Genomic DNA, 16,397 nt, shown 5'->3' with positions numbered 1-16,397 from the left:
GTCAGTTCCATGCACTGTTATTTTCTGTGTTACTTCAAAAGGGTGTAGTGGGCAAATCAAGTGCTGGAGAACAAAAAGAAAATATACCGTGCTAATGTGTAATTAGGTTGCTTGCCTGTTCTTCCAATACTCTGTTCGGTTTTGGTCCCAGGATCTTAAAAGCAAACAAAAAAAAAAAAACCACCCAAAAAAACACCTTAGGGTTGAAGTAGGTTCAGAGGAAGGCAGCAAGGATCAAAAGTATGAAAGTGGGCTTCTATGTGAAGTCAGCTAAGATTTCTCAGTTGAGAAAAGAGACAATTTCTTGGGAGAAGGAGAATAGAGGGAGGAATATGGTGGAATCTGAAATCATGGGTGATGTCAACAATGTGTATGTATACACTCTTACAGGGCAAGAAGCATGTGCTCATCAAAAGAAGCTAAAAGGAGGCAAGTTGCAAGCAAAGAAAGTGTTTTTAGAACTACTGGCAAGATTGCTGGCACTCCTTCTCAGAGGATGCTGTGGATGCAGAAAGGTTGTGAAGTCAACAGGAAATGGATCAGTACTTAAAAATCAGCTGAGGGCTAAGCTGATAGGTCAGATCAGGCTTGGGACAGCTGAAAGTACTAGGACTAAATGTTTGTCCTGAAAAAATGCCTCCGTGCATGTTATTGCCTCTATTTTTGCATGTGACTAGTCTTGGTAATTTTTTCCTTGGTGGGAGCACAAATCCTTATTATGACAAGTTATGCCATTAGGTTTCCAGGTGATGGGGAAGTAATGTGGGGCGCAGGGAAGGAATTTCAATCTAGAACTGCCATGTTGATCAAAGCATCTTCCCTTACTGAAGCATTTTATCTAAGAGTTATTGAAAGGTGAGGCTACAGAGATGGTATCAGTGACTAGCCCACCCTGCCCCAGTTTACAGTAATGTATGTAAAATATTCAGGTCACACATCTATTTTGTAGTCAGATATCAATCTTTTGATGCCTTCTTTTCATCCATACAGTCAATTGTATAGGCAATCCTGCTGAAGTCAGGTGTGTCTTTGCCCTAAGTGCTGCTCTCACCTGAAGGAAAATCCTCCAGTAAGCCTTGCCTCTACTGGATTGTTCTTCACTGGCACAGCTGGGCATCTCATGTGCAGTTCTGAATGTGGTAGAATAATGGTGATTTATAGCAGCTTGAATGTCTCATGCTTATCTCTGAAGTTTGGACTGTGGACTGGAAACTGTATTGTCTTCTCAGTTTTATGTTCTTAAGAGGGAAGATGACTGTCTTTGCCAGAGGTCTTGCATGAAGGCAGCTGCACATAGAAGGTATGAACTAGCTAGTGTATTCTTTTGAAGCATGTCCTCTGTCTTGATATTATGTTGGCATCTGCTTTGAACTTAAAAACATAGTAATGCCAGTTTTGTAACTTCTAGACTTAGCCCTGAAGAGCATACTAGAATTGAAACCAAAAGGTTTCAATTGAATTTCATTCGAAGAATGAACTAATGTCCAGAAAATGTCAATTCTTGTGTAATGTACGTAGTTGTCTGTTTGTGTCATGAAAGGCAGTTGTTAGTAGGTGATGGGACTGACTTCAAAGCAAATGAAATTCTGTCTACTTGATTTATAGAAGGCAGAAAAGCCTGAAGCACTAGCTGACTGATTAGGTGTTACTCTGTATCTCCTGAGTGGAATTTCTGTCATCACCTTGAATTCATAGCCCTGCAAATAAATGAAGAAATGTAACTTTTAAAATAAATTTTCAGCAAGCAACACTAAACATGTGTCTAAACATCAGCTTATAACAACTTATTAATGAACATACTCAGAATGAGTTACTTTTCTCAAAGCTGAAGGCTGTCTGTTGTTTCTCCAAGTCTTATTTGTGGTTGAGAATGAGAAAACTAGACTCCAAGGAGTGATTTGGATATGTCACAGTGACTCACTTGAGGACAAACTGGTTCTAATAGAGGTTTCATGTGGATTCATGTGTGCAGCTCTGAAGAGTTAAGATTTAAAAAAAAAAATATGACAAAAGCTGAATATCTGCTTGTGGATCAGAATACAAGAAATAAGTAATAGAGAAGACTCATTACCTGCTGGGAAGCTGGCTGTCCCTCTGATGAAGAAGAAAACCTTTACTGAAAAGATTATCTGGAAAGGATACAAATAGAAGCAGCAAATGGCGAAAAACATTTGGTGAGAAAACAGTTCTCTAATTGAACAGATTGAACATAACATTCCAAGTTAAACTCCAAATGCAGTAGACCTGAGGATGAAATAAGTAGTTGAAAGTACTCTGTCTTAATATGTGCTGGATAAAAGCACTGGTGCTCTTGAATACAGAACATTTGGTTTCATAATTATTTTTTTGAAGTGCTACTAACTGAGCATTAAAAATGAAATGAATTGGCCATCCTAGATGTCTGCTGAGTTAATTTCTTCTTTCTGTTTTAGGTAATTCCTTTATATATAACTCTTAGTTCCTTGATTTGCAAAGCAAGTGAGGATAGTCTTGAAACAGGTGGAAAAAATGTGAATCAACAGTTAGCTAGAAAGAGGACTGGGGATGGGAAGACTTCTAAAACCAATATAGTTTTGAAATCTTCTTGGAGTAGTGAGGTCTGGGTGAACCAAATGGTCATGAGAGTAAGTGGTATAAGTGTATGGAATGGATTGTTGCAAATAAGCTCATGAAAGGAGAGCTTGTAATTAAGTCCATCAGCATGTGTGTTATATCAGCTAACAAGAATTTGAAGGAAGACCAGATTATTACTTTACTAAAAATGTCTGTTAGTAATCTTATAGTAATTAGGCTGGCAAAATGCTTGAACAACAGATCATGTCTCTACCCCAGAGCAGGATCAGCTTAGGTTAGTTTGGGTGCTTGTTTTTTTTTTTTTTTATAATTAAACATCAAACCTTTCTAAAGGTTGTGAAAGTTTACTAGTTTGACCAGGGTGTTCATTTGAGGAATTAACTTTCTGTAGCATATGAGGTTTTCTTGATTTCAGTGGGTTTTGCTGTTGCTTGGTTTTGTGGTGGTTGTTTTTTTTTTTTCTTGCTTTAGTTTATCACCTTTCTAACCTCCACAAGCATATTCATCAATGCAGGCATTCTCTTTTTGCAGTGTAAGTACTTCAGGACCTTTATTGGGTTGCCTTCTTTGAGTTCTTCCAGTCCTTCCTTGTAGGTCATGTTTTCTAGGCCTCTGAGCACACTTAGTTTCCTTTCGGATCCTCTAGGTGGCTAATATCTGAAGTATGATGTTCAAGCTCAACAACTCCAGATGAAGCCTCACAGATACTGGCTGGAGCAGAGTTTACTTCTATATTAGCGTATCCTAGAGTGGCACTTTGAATTCTTTAAACATAATCACCATATACTTGCTGTAATTTTTGGAACAGTCTTTGCTCTGTAACCAACTACTTAATATCCTGTTTCTCCTACTTATACTTGTTCCTGCTGACTACTATTCTAATTTGCACCCATGAGAACTTGAAGCTCTTTCAAGCTGACTGGGAAAGATTTGTTATATGTAACTTCACTTGTTTTTCTGTCTCTACTGCACTTAGCTGGCAGCCCCGCTAAGATTCTGAACAGAGGTGCAATGCTCCTTTTGACCTCCCACTGCATCTGTTAGATATTTTGGTTATGTCTTTAAACTGGATGCCACATGGGAGGACTTTAACCTTTTCCTGTTTTGTCAGAACTACTGACTCATCTTTTGTGTTTAAAAACATTTTGAAGATCGTCTGGAGTTCTTTAAGAAATGTTCCAGTCGAAGGTTTGAGTTGCATGAATAACCGCTTTTCTTGATCTCTCTTGCATTTCTTTTTGTGTATTTGTACTTATTGCTTCTGGTACTTGGGGATTTAAATTTATTTAAATGGAAATGTGGAGCACTTTGTGGTGTTTAGGGAGAGGAAGTGGTGTATGTTTCTGTAGATAACTTTTGAATTACTTGTTTACTCTTACTACTAATTTTTTGAGGAAGTGGGACTAAGGATGAGATATTCTGCTCCAGTCCTGCTTTTGAGCATGACCTATTTGTTGGAAAAAGAGTACCTTGTTGTCTCACTTGGTTCCTTTTAAAGGGTGTAGGATTGGGAGGTTTGTCTGGTTAAACAGAGGTTGGAATATTCATTGCAGAAGAACTTCCCAGCTGCTGCATAGCTTGCTTCACTTATTAGTTCAACATGTCTGGTAAACATCTGAATGCTTAGTATCAGGATAAACACAAATGTCTTAATTTGCTATGTGTTAACGTACATAGATGATCATAATATAAGGGCATGTAAAACAGATGCTGATGCTAATATAGTTTAAGTTGAAATTCCAGATGAAGTTTTAAAGTTCATGGGACTTCATAAACATTCTTGTTGAGTTAAATGTAAAGCTTTAACCTTATAAAATTGGCTTTCTAAGTGTGTCCTTCACAATTCAATTTGAATCATGAGTCTAACCTTTTTTTAAACTTTCCTCTAGTGTCTTAGATTGTAAGTTTCCTGCTGCTTGATACTAAAGGTCTGTGCAGCATGGTAGGAAGCAGAGTATGCAGGGGCACAGTTTCTATGTGGAGGCAGTGAAACTAGACCAGAAGCACCAGTTAATGTGTGAAGAAAGCAGCATTGTGAAATAAGAATAGTGGGTCGCAGCCATGCTTGAGTTCAAAAAGCTCTGTTCCTCTAACTCATGACTCTGAGTTGGGCTCAAGCTATGTTAATGTTAAACTCTGAGTTTAACTACTTTTTTTTCTTTGACTTCGTGTTGCACTGGAGTAAAATACTTTTTTGTTTCCTTGCTTTCTGTGATGAAAACATCTGTCTTGCTGATAATAAGTGTTTATTGTGGTGCCATAGAGGTTTGCATACTTTGTCATCTTGACTCATCTGTGTTAGGATGAGAGTATTTTGACCAGTATTGCATTAGCTGGCCTTTTAACGGGCAGTATGAATCTTTTCTCTGTGCGCTCTGGATAGTATCTTGTGACTGGTAGCTGTAGCCTTCCCCACAAATAGCAGTGTTCCTAGATTTAAATATACATGTTGATTCAGCACCTAAAGGAAGATAATTGACTCTCCCTTCCATCAGCTGTGGGGAATGAAGGAGTTGAGTAGGATGAGCCTCTTCTTAGGAGCAGCAGGTGGAGGTTCAAAGTACTTAAAAATTCTGCAGAACATCCTATGATAGCACTTAAGTGAGAATTTGTCTGTCTTGAGCTTGATGTTTTGAGTAAAACCCTTGCTTCACCAACAGTTAACTTTTGAGACAGTACGGAAACTAAGAGACTGACCTTTTCTTGTATTCTCAAACTCAACCAGTTCTTGTGGCTGGTGTGGTCAGCTTCTAGGTTGCTTTAAAAATTTTACCTTTGTGTAACCTTTTCTTACAATTTTCAACTAGCAGCCATGTTTCCCTTGCTATAGCCTTTGTAAGCATGTAGGCTATAGTCACCTAAAGGAAAGCTGCTTACATGTTAGATAAAGTTAAGACTGGAATCTAGTCTTGGTCCATTTGTAGTATAAAAAGTTAACATTCAGAAGTTAATAGATTCACTTAAATGATGAATGTGCATAAGCCATGGTAGTGATACATAAATGCAATAGGAGAAATCTAGCAATATGTCATAATTTAAAAAATTGTTGTTGTAATGTTCCTTGTTTCCTTTTAGTATCAGGTAAAGTTGACCTCTGGATTCAAAAGACTGAGTCCCTTGAACATTGATAAAATGAAAAAGCAGCCTGAGATAGCTGTCAAATGCATAGAAAATCTAAGAGGATTTCAGTAGCCTCAGCTTCAGACTGTTCAATTGCTACGCCTCATTTCACCAAGATTTTTTGCTTTCTGGTAGCCTTTTGCATGCCTGTTACATGGTTGTGATAAACACTGAAGAAGGCTTTAAGAATTTTAGCCCCCAACATAAAAAGGACATGGACCTGTTGGAGCAAGTTCAGAGGAGGGCCATGAAGGTGATCAGAGGGCTGGAGCACCTCTCCTATGAGGACAGGCTGAGAGAGTTGGGATTGTTCAGCCTGGAGAAGAGAAGGCTCCAGGGAGACCTTATAGCAGCCTTCCAGTACCTAAAGGGGGCCTACAGGAGAGACTGGAAGGGAGTGGAGCGATACGGTGAGGGGTAACGCTTTTAAACTGGAAGAGGGGAGATTTAGATAGGAAGAAATTCATTACTGTGAGGGTGGTGAGGCGCTGGAACAGGTTGCACAGAGAAGGGTTGCACTTCCAGGGATGGCTGCCCCACCCAAGGCCAGGTTGGATTGGGTCTGGAGCAACCTGGTCTAGTGGAAGGCGGTTGGAACTTGATGATCTTTAGGCTCCCTTCCAGCTGGAAATATACCTCTGGTTTGCTTTTTAAGAGGCAAATGCCCTATTAAAAAAGGTTACTTGAGCTGAGTCTAGTAAACATAATGCTTATAGAAGCCAACCTCAGGCCCTATTTCTGCTCCCAGACCACTTCCCCAAAAAACTTCATTGACAAACTAGCACTCTGCTTCAAGCGAGGATGTGGTAAAGCAGATCCTTAGGCGAGAACAACACTAGGTAATAATACTATCTCTTTGATGTAAATGCAGTTTTTTTCCTAGGTACTTGCTTAACAATTCTAATTGGAAGCTAGTATTGAAGCATTTTGTACTACTTAGTCTTGAGTGTCTTCCATTCCTTGGTTCTGATCTTTTTTTTGACACAGTAATTTGATTGTGCTCTTGTACTCAAAAGACACACATCGACTTCTTCCCGGTAATTTAAGCATATATTTTTATAAAGCCTCAAGTTGAGGTTTCAGGCTTGTTTTCTACAGTGTCCTTAAGTGATTTGATTCTCTAGCTAAACAAATCTTTAAATGCCACTAGAATATGTGACTGTGCTCTTGTTGCCTGTGTTGCATTGACACTTGTGATTGACTTAACAGGGAATGAGCAATTGAGAAGGCTAGATCAGGAAGAAAATAAGTGTTTTGTAGGTTGGGCTCTCCCTTAGGTACCTGATGAGTGCTCATGCAGGAGAGGGAGGGCTGGAAGAATGAGTCTAAGCTTTCTGATGTCAGCTAAAATTAAACTGACCTAACAATAAGGCCTAGCCTGACCTTAAGAGTGTTTCATGGGAAGTTTTGCTGACATAGCAACTTGATGTCACCAAAATGGAGTTGTTCTTATTATTCTGCTCCGATCTTGATTGGAACTGTGTTAGTTAGTTCCCTGTGTTAGTGTGTGCTAAGGCCAGATACACCCATGAGCTGAATAACTTGCTGATGTAGGGAAAAACTTCAGGTTTTCTGCTTTTCTGCAGTTTGGCTTTATTGTCTTGTGGAAACGGTTGACCGCTGGTGCAAAATAAGTGGCTAAGAAGTGGCAATGTGATCTCTGTCTTGCCAGTGATGTGCTGTTAACAGGCCATGGTTCCATAGCAGGTAACAAAATGGATTGCTTTTGTAATTAGACTTGTCCATGGCTGTTCCATATAGAAAATCTCTAAATCGGCTATTCATTACAACAAATAATAAGGCTGGAAATAGGGAGACTACTCTCTCATTCTGTAGCATAGGCACTTTGTGTTAAGAAGGTCATTATATTTTCAAGATCCTGTATTTCCTCAGTATCTCTTTTTCAGTTAGTGAGAAGTTTGGCTAAGAATTACTAGTGAACAACTTCTGTTACCACAGACAATATTTGATAGTGCCTAGTTCTGTGGCTTTTAATGCTAGTTGTGAGTTTTAGGGCTTCCCCCCTGCCGTTTTGTTTACTCTTCAAACTGCTTTTTGACAAGCTAAGTGATAATGGTAAATGTTGCTGTTTTAAATAAGATTCTTGCAATAGTCTGAAACTGGAGAGTTAGTGAAAACAATGTAAATCTGATAAATTTTTGTTTGAAAAAATGTTGGGATCTAATAGTTATCTGAAATAAAGCAATAGCTTGTACAATTTGGACTGAAATACATTTGCAGTACTGGGCCTTGAAATCTGGTCTGTGTGGTGATGTGAAGGATGGGTGGGGAAAATTAAGAGATACTGCAGCTCATTTCTGTGAAGGAGCAGGGGGTGTTGGAACTCAAAGGGCCAAAAATGTGACCCTCTGGAAGGTGTTTTACCAAAAACATTAGAACAAGAAGGTTATGCTTTCCCTGCTTGCGCATTCAAATGAGAGAATCCGTTTTCAGCTTTGAAATTATTTTATCTTAATACTTTCAGTTCAGGTAGGGCAGTCTCACAGCATTAATAAGCAAGTGTGGAGCCATGAAGAGTAAATGACTGCTTTTAAGTTCTCGAAGTTGGTAAAATTAAGAGATAGAGAGGAACTGTTGAAGTTGGAGAAGCTGAGATGTGGACAGTCAGTGTCTGCATGCAACTAACAGTGTTATCACTGTGTGATCAAAACATCAGTTAGTGTGTAGGGACTTCGGTAAAACTGAAACATCTAAAGGTACTGGAGGTGGCAAGAATACCAGGTTGCATATGAAACAGTACTGGATGGGCTAAAGGTCTTGGTAAAGATCCAAGGTAAATCCCCTGTCTGCCTGTGCAGTCTGACCAGTAGTATGAACTGTTTCATTAAAGGAGGAGGACTGGCTGGCTGGTACAGACAAGGACTTCTCAAATATTTGTACAGGCTGAATGATAGTTAAGTTCAAAGGAAATGAATGAGATGGGGTGCCATATCAGAACATGATACTCAAACTATTGTAATTCACCAGTAAAAGTCATCTGACAGTGTCCTCAATTAAGTGGCATATGTGAGAACCTCATTCCATGTTTCAAAGACATGTTGGAACATATAATCTGTTAGAGCACACATGAGTGAGGAAATGAGAGGAAAGACATAAGCGTTTTTTTCTGTCTTCCAAGTAAGTAAAAAATAAAGGGAAAATAGATCCAAAAAACTTTGTCGAATCTAAAGAAAAATGTAAGAAAACTCCATGATGCTGTCTTTGCCTTGAGAAGTTACAAAACAAGATCTTGATTAGTAAGTGAATACAAATTGTTTCCTTAAGGGATGTTGAGAATGGTAAGCAAGGACTTCAGTATTGTGACAATGCAAGCAAAGGTCATATTTCCGTATTGGATTTCAAGAGGAGAGCTAGGCTTTATTAAAACCATAAATGTGTCCTACACATCAGTACCTTGGATCAGTTAAGCAAGTGAATAATGTGGCCTTGAAATGTTTTGTTCTTTAGAATCTTATGCATTTGGAGGCATGCAAGCCTCCAAAGCTTTATTTTGGAGTAGACATGTAGCTGTTACTCATTATTCAAGTACAATCTTAGAGCAAAATACTCACTCTTGAGTGGAAGTGCCTATGTCAAAGGAAATAACTATCTTTGAGTCCTGAGTCTTGGTGAGCTCTGAATATCAGCATAGTAAATAACTTGCTAGTTTGAACTGTTAGCTTCAGTATTTAGCAACCAAAAGTTAGTTAAATAATGATAATTCGCTGAAGATTAAAACCAGAGATGCTATTGCAAATCTAGGATGTGGTTGTTCTCGCTTGAGCTTTAAAGTATTTTTTAAGACTTTAAACACTTTGAAGTATATATATTGTTATATAAACTATATGTAAGTTCAAGTTAAATGATTAGCGTAGATGAGTTGTCTTTGGAGTCTGAACATGTATCAGAGATAAATGTGTAAAATTTGGTGTAATGATCTATTGGCTCTACTTTCTATATTGTAGAAGGTGAATGAACAATAAGATGTAACTGATTAATATTTTATAGTTGCAAATGTTATGTGTGTGTATGTATATTTATATATGCTTGAAGCCTACTCAGTTCAAACTGTAAATCTTGAAAGTATCAGCAATAAAAAAGTTTGACTTCTGAAAATATTCATGCTATTCATTTGAGAACACAGTGTTCTCATGGTACAAATGAACTGCTAGAAGCATTCGTTGGTGGAAAAAAATGTTTTATTTTCACATCTTCAAAAAAAGGGATAACTGTTAGTTGACTAGCGAAAGCCTCTAATTATTGGAAGTTGAGTTGTCAAAAAAAAAAAAATTAAAAGGAAATAAAACAGCTTGTGTGTCCCACTTGCTAGGATGATTTTTCCAGTTCAGTTTATTACCTTCCCAGAAGTCCAAGCAGCTTTTGCATAAGTTTACTTGTAGGGCTTTTCTGTACTAAGTTTGTTGGAGTTATGCAGTTGATCACTTTGTTATAGTTCAATACAGGTTAAGATTCAGTAGCTTTAAATATTGCAAATTGCTGATTTATGAACAAAGGTAAGGTATTTTACTTAAACGACATCACAGAATATGTATATTCTTTATATTCTGAAATACAGTGCAGAAATGTAACTAGTGAGCCTTATTTAGATATAAGGTAGAAGGCAATAGTTAAGTACTTTTTAAGGAGCATTCTACCTCATGCTTAAATGTAGCAATGGCAAGTGGAGACAAAGTTTGGGCAGAACTCTGTGCATTTCAGTTAGTCTTCAAATGGCTGCCCTCTTTCCTGTCTTTTTCAACAGTACGTATTACTTGAAGAGGCATGAGAAGACTAGACAATGTTCTTTCATTACTTGTGGTTTAGTTATGGTAGATATTCTGTATATGAAACTTATGTATTCATTCTATTTTTAGTCTTCTGGCTATTTTTCCCCCCTCACCTCTCGGTGACTGGCATATCACCAATCTTGGTATAAAGTTCTGGCTTAGTTTGATTTATTTGTGCAATTGAATGTTTTTATACTATTGGCATGAGTCGGTAGTTTTATACTGAGGAAATCCATAGCTGAATCTTTCAATTGCTTGTTTAGGTGAATACATTGACTTAGTTATAGTTTGAACACTGAAAAAATCAGTTCATGGGAAATGGAGAGCTTTCAACAATGGACTCGTACATAAAAGCATATATTGAATTTTTTTCCTGAACACATGGTTTCCCCTTTGTGGGAACTTGTTGACTGAAAAGGCAGTTAATGTCTCAAGCTGAATGACCTTTTCGTGCATTTGAAAATGGGGCTACTAAAACTTAGACTTGAATATTGTTCCATGGGTGAACTTCCTCAGTAACAGCTTGAGTACTGATTTGATAACTGAAGAGAAAATCAGAGCAGTTGAAATGGCTGTGTTAAAACTTAAGCACAGAAAAAGTAAGACTTTTTCTTACTTTTTCTTACTTTTTCTTGTGGGCTAAGACTTTGATTCTTTTTCATCATGTTAGTTTACTCTAAGAGAACAAATTATTGAAGTTGATGGAGCATCTATTTGGCAAAACAAATTGTGATCCTGTGGTTTAATGAACTGCTTTGTTCTGGTGGGTTTCCTTTCTCGAAAGGAGGTGGTGTAAAATGTTGAGCTCAGAATGCAGTTGCTGCTGTGGAAAGTGTTTTAGGTATTAAAAGGGAATACATTGGATCTTAAGCAAACATTTGGCTTATACCTACTTTTGCGTATTTACTGTGTTAAACAAAGATTGCATATGTATGATGGTACATGTCTTTTTTGCAAACTGGGATACTGAATTCTTAGATTGTCTGTCACTGTGAAGATGGAGGAGTACGTGGGGGTTTGAGGTCTGTGTTTTTTTTTAATTGTTGCTCTGCTTTTTATGTAGTTACTGGTATGGTAAGTGATAGAAGTTTCATTTAAGCATTTCTCCTTAAATTAACTTGACTAGTAGTCTTTATCTTTTGAAAGTAGAAATAAGTGCAGTAATTTAACTTAAATTTTTACCTGATGCTCTGGATCAGTAATAAGAGTGCTAAAGTGCTATGTCTGATGACTTTTTTCCAATAAATCTCAATGCACACAATGCTCATATCTAGTTTAAATTCCCAAAAGATTGATACACCAGTTACACAGTTATCAGGTCACTTTTGTAGGAAGTTATGTATTAGTGGCAGTATTCTCTGAAGAATGGTTGATCTACACCTAGCTTTGATGTTTCTGCTTAAAGCATGCTTTTATAACATTTCCACACTGCTGTGAATAAGCTTGAATGCGGTTATTCAGAAGAAAGAAAGAATTCTCTTTGAGGAAAGGCAAGCTAATTACTGAAGAAGGCTCAACGTGAAGACTTAAAGGCATAACCTTCTTGTGTACCAACTAATAATTGCTTTATTTTTAGGTGCCTTAGCTGGACCAATTGTTGATCCACATGTGACAGCAGTTTGGGGGAAGAAGGTTGCACTGAAATGCATAATTGATGTAAATGAAACAATAGCACAAGTTTCTTGGGAGAAGATACACGGTAAAAGTTCACAGACTATTGCTGTTCATCATCCCGAATATGGAATATCTGTTCAAGGAGAATACCAAGGAAGAGTGTCATTTAAAAACTACTCACTTACTGATGCAACAATCATCTTGAAAAATGTAAGCTTTTCTGATGCAGGAGAATATATTTGCAAGGCAGTTACATTCCCACTTGGAAATACTCAGTCATCAACAACTGTAACAGTACTAGGTAAGTCAACTTCTTTATGAAAGAAAGTGACATTAATGGCACAAGTTTGTTAGTGAAATTCTGCAAACTTACTAATACGTTGCGTTTTACCTTTTAACTCAGTGACAGTACAAAAAAAGTGTATTCACCAGTCTTTCGTAACACATGTCTTGGTATTATTACTAACTTAATTGAGTTTTCTTTTGTGTCTTGCTTCTTTAGAACTTGCTCTTTGATTTTTCCAGATACTAAAAATAAATAAGCACTTCCTGTTTAGTCATTGTGGTAATCTAAACATTTGGACAGTGCTTTAGAACTTGTACCTGGCAATGTTGATACTAGGGACCTCTGTGTGTGTTCTGCGAAGCTGCCAAACACAGCTTTAGCCTTCACCTTGCCTAAATTCCCTCATAAATTTGTTGCTAATACAAGTTAATGTAGCTGCTTGGAGCTGGTGATGTAAATTGTTCTTTGCACAGTATAAATGTAAAGCAAAACTGCCCAGGCTGCTACTGGGAGTTGTAGGAAGAAAGAGACAATTTAAGCCCTTGACTGCTAGTGGGTAGTTGTAATGTGAAGCTTATATAAACTCCGTTTTTCACCTAAAATAATTTTGTCTATCTTGTTGAGGTTGTTCAGTATTGCTGTCAAAAAGGACTAGTACTGAAGCACAGGTAGACTTAGGTGGTAGTGTAGTATGAGGTAAAATTATTACTCTGTCCTGAAACCACATAGGCTTGTCCCATCCTTACAGTATTATACCTTCTTATAAGAAAGTAAGCTACTTCTATATCCACTGCAAGTAGTCAAGTGATATTTTCTACAGATGAGGTGGTTCTCAATGACTCTATTTGTGTAAACAAATGTTCTTTTTAGGATCTTCTTGGTCTTTGATATCTGCTTTCTACAGTAGCAGAATACTATGAGATTAATCAGGTGGCTTTAGCACAGTATGTAAACTGGTTTTCACCACAAGGTGGGGCAAAATAAACGCATCAAAATAAGTGGCTTAATCCAATTTGAAACAAGTAACTTGACCAGAGAAGTTCAATGTGATATACAAAGCATATAGCCTTATGGCTCTCTTCCACCTGTCTTCTGCCTGTACTACAAGTGGCTATTGTAGCAGTCTTTTGACTTCAGGCTTCAGCTATTGTGCTTTATCAGCATACAGTGGGAGGTTCTTACTGCTTTTCCTTATCTCTTCTAGTCAGTCCCTATTTCTAGAATATGTTGTTTTTCAGATCACACTAGTAGTTGGATCTATTTTGCCTTCAAATTTAAGGTTTATGGAGAACATGAGGAGGAACTTGGAAAGCAAATGTATGGCCTGTGTGTTTAGTATTCTGCATTTGAAAATGTAGAAGGACTGCAACTTGCTTGATAAGATTCATATTGTCAAAAACTCCAGTTGGAATAGATAAAGTATGTCAGGCATACAGTGGTCCTGATCATAGGTCTCTTCATAGTTGGTGATGTAGATGCTTCTGATAGTTGTAAGCCTCTCAGTGACTTGATATCAATCTCTGAATTGCAAAACCCAACTACTACTTGCAGTGATGCCTTTCTGTCCTAGTTAGCAGCTGCTTGGCTTGCACATACATCTGGGTAGCCAACCTTCTGTTGGACTTACCTATATTCTGTGGCCTAAGGAGAGCGTTTTCTGTCCTTCTAAAAACTGTTTCCCAATGTGAAAGGTGAGATGCCAATGGCCCTTTGTAATTAGGGATTCAATCACGAGATATCTTTATTTTAATCCATGAATGAGACAGCTAGAGAGGCTGGAGAACAAGTAGATGGGTTTCTGCTGGTTTTGCTTCAGTTGCTGGGACAAAGTAATCCTGAAGGATATGCTGTAGAAATAAGTATCATAACAGCAATAGCTTTCCACTTTTTACTATGTGGCTATTTGGTTATGTTGTAGTTGGTGTGTAGTCCAAGAATCATGATTTATGGGAAGATGTGATGTAGAAGTCTAACCATTTGTGAACAAAAAAAAACAACCCAAAAAAACCCCAAACCAAACAAAACCACACCCAAAAAACCCTAAAGCACCAAAACACATTAACTGGTAATAAGTGTATTTCATAAAGTTGATTAGTGTGGAATAGTTCAGCTTTGTATCTTTGTGACAAATGTAAGTGAGTCCATATTCTGTTATCTGGCTACTATCACTTATACTTCAAGACATTTTTTTTCTAAAAGCACAGTAAGTGAAGCAGTGTACTTGAGTAGTCTGCTTTGGGTCTGGACATCTCTGCTACCTTATTTAAGACCTCTTGTTGAATTATGTATCCCTTCACAAAGGAGTAGAGGAAAAATTCTGGAGTTGTGTATTTTTTTTTTCAGACGAAAATCCAAAGGAATAGAATATGAAATTATTTCCAACTGAAGTGTTTTGGGTCTATAAGTTCTGTCATGAAAAGCTAATGATAGCTGCTAATTTAATTGATTTCACTGCAATGGAGATTGAGGGGGGATACAGGAAAAATAACTGTCTTTATCTAAATATATATTTGGGTGTTTACTTCTGCATTTCAGGAATACCACAGAAGCCTTTGAAAGGTTACTGCTAGTGATCTGGGGGGAACAAGGCAGTAACATTTATGTTAAATTGAGGGAACTAAATTGTGGGTCAAATAATAAAGCTACATAATGCCAGGTTCTCCATGCTACGTTTCAAAGGCTTTTTTTTTGGATGATAGAATAATTCATATGTACATCAGTTCAAATATCCAAGTTTATTGCAGAAAGCTTTAGTTGTTGCTAGTGTTGAAAAGCAGGGAATCAAATGTTGAAAGAAGCTCTGTTAGATGCTTCAGGTCTAGAAGATTGAATGTAGGACTTGGTGGAAAAACCCTGCTGTTGGTTTATGTACAGTAGGGTCACTGACAAATCACAGAGGGTAGTCATTCAGAGAAACAAAATAGAAAATAATCCACTCTCAGTAGCTGCCCCAAAAAAACAAACCCTCACTTTGGTAACGAGGTATATTCTTTAAGCATTGAACAGAAAATACTTTTTTTTTTTAAGGTTATCCATTTAGCAGTTGCCTTCCTTTTTAGTGTAATTGAGCAAATAAACAGCTTTCTTCAGACACGACCAGTGTTAGACTAGGCAGAAAGCAATCAAAATCTGATTCTGGCTCTGAATTCACTCAAGCTGAAAATATTTGTTGCTCAGTTATCTCTTTATTGCGTAGGTAGCCGGAGAAGTATCTTGCCAGGTATTGTGCACTCTGCTCTATTTCATTTCAAGATATGTGGGTAACTTTCAAGTTCTTGGAAAGAAGTTCTGTGAACTAAACTTCTCCTCCTTGTAGGATACTGAAAGGCACAGAAGTTTCAAGAGTTGTCTGCTTTGTGATTAGTGAGGGCTGGTCCACAGAGGTGAATTCTGAAGTATTATGGTGTGTACTGATGACTTCACTATGGAGGACTCTGATAGCCTTATTAGATCAAAAGACAAGGATTATGGAATAGGCTAGTATGCTACTCGGAAACACGTCTTCTAGTATTGATGATAGGCCATCCTAGAAAGCAAAAGCTTGGTTTGTGTCTGAAGCACCAGGTGGCATTTCTGACTTAAGCTGCAAGTAGTGGATGGCTTGTACAGGGCCGAAACAGATTTCTTAAATAAGAAGGAATTTTTTTTAAAGACTTTCAGTCTATAGGCCTCAACAGTAGACTTGTGCATCAGGAAGTCAGCTTCCTTTTAGAAGACAGTGTGTTCTCTAGGCCTCTAAAATTAAGGTGAACAATAGGTTTACAAGAAGGTCACATCCTTCCACTTGCAGATTTCTTGAGTCTTGGACATAGTATTGAGTTCAAATTTTTTACTTCTATACAGATTCATCTACAAGAATATATATAGACATAATTTTATTTATATATAGAAACAATTTATTTGTATATCAAAAACATACACAAATTTTATATAAAAATTATGTATATTATGTATGTTTGTGTGTACATATTAGATTTTTTTATAATGTGTGTATATAAGTACCTTTTTTTAGACGT

At 37.4% G+C, this 16,397-nt stretch overlaps 1 protein-coding gene across 3 annotated transcripts in view; it reads left to right on the top strand.

The window, feature by feature from the left end:
- NECTIN3 (nectin cell adhesion molecule 3) overlaps window positions 1-16,397 on the top strand; it is a 70,459-nt gene that overhangs the window by 15,058 nt on the left and 39,004 nt on the right. For all 3 annotated transcript variants that reach the window (XM_063349155.1, XM_063349148.1, XM_063349164.1), the window contains exon 2: window positions 12,058-12,396. In XM_063349155.1, the coding sequence (XP_063205225.1) occupies window positions 12,058-12,396 (339 nt within the window). The remainder of the gene's footprint in view (window positions 1-12,057; window positions 12,397-16,397) is intronic.

Source organism: Chroicocephalus ridibundus, chromosome 1 (genome assembly GCF_963924245.1).
Source record: "Chroicocephalus ridibundus chromosome 1, bChrRid1.1, whole genome shotgun sequence".
In the NCBI taxonomy this organism is placed as follows: Eukaryota; Metazoa; Chordata; class Aves; order Charadriiformes; family Laridae; genus Chroicocephalus; species Chroicocephalus ridibundus.
Note: the sequence above shows the minus strand (reverse complement) of the source record. Positions and strands in the feature narration are given on the sequence as shown.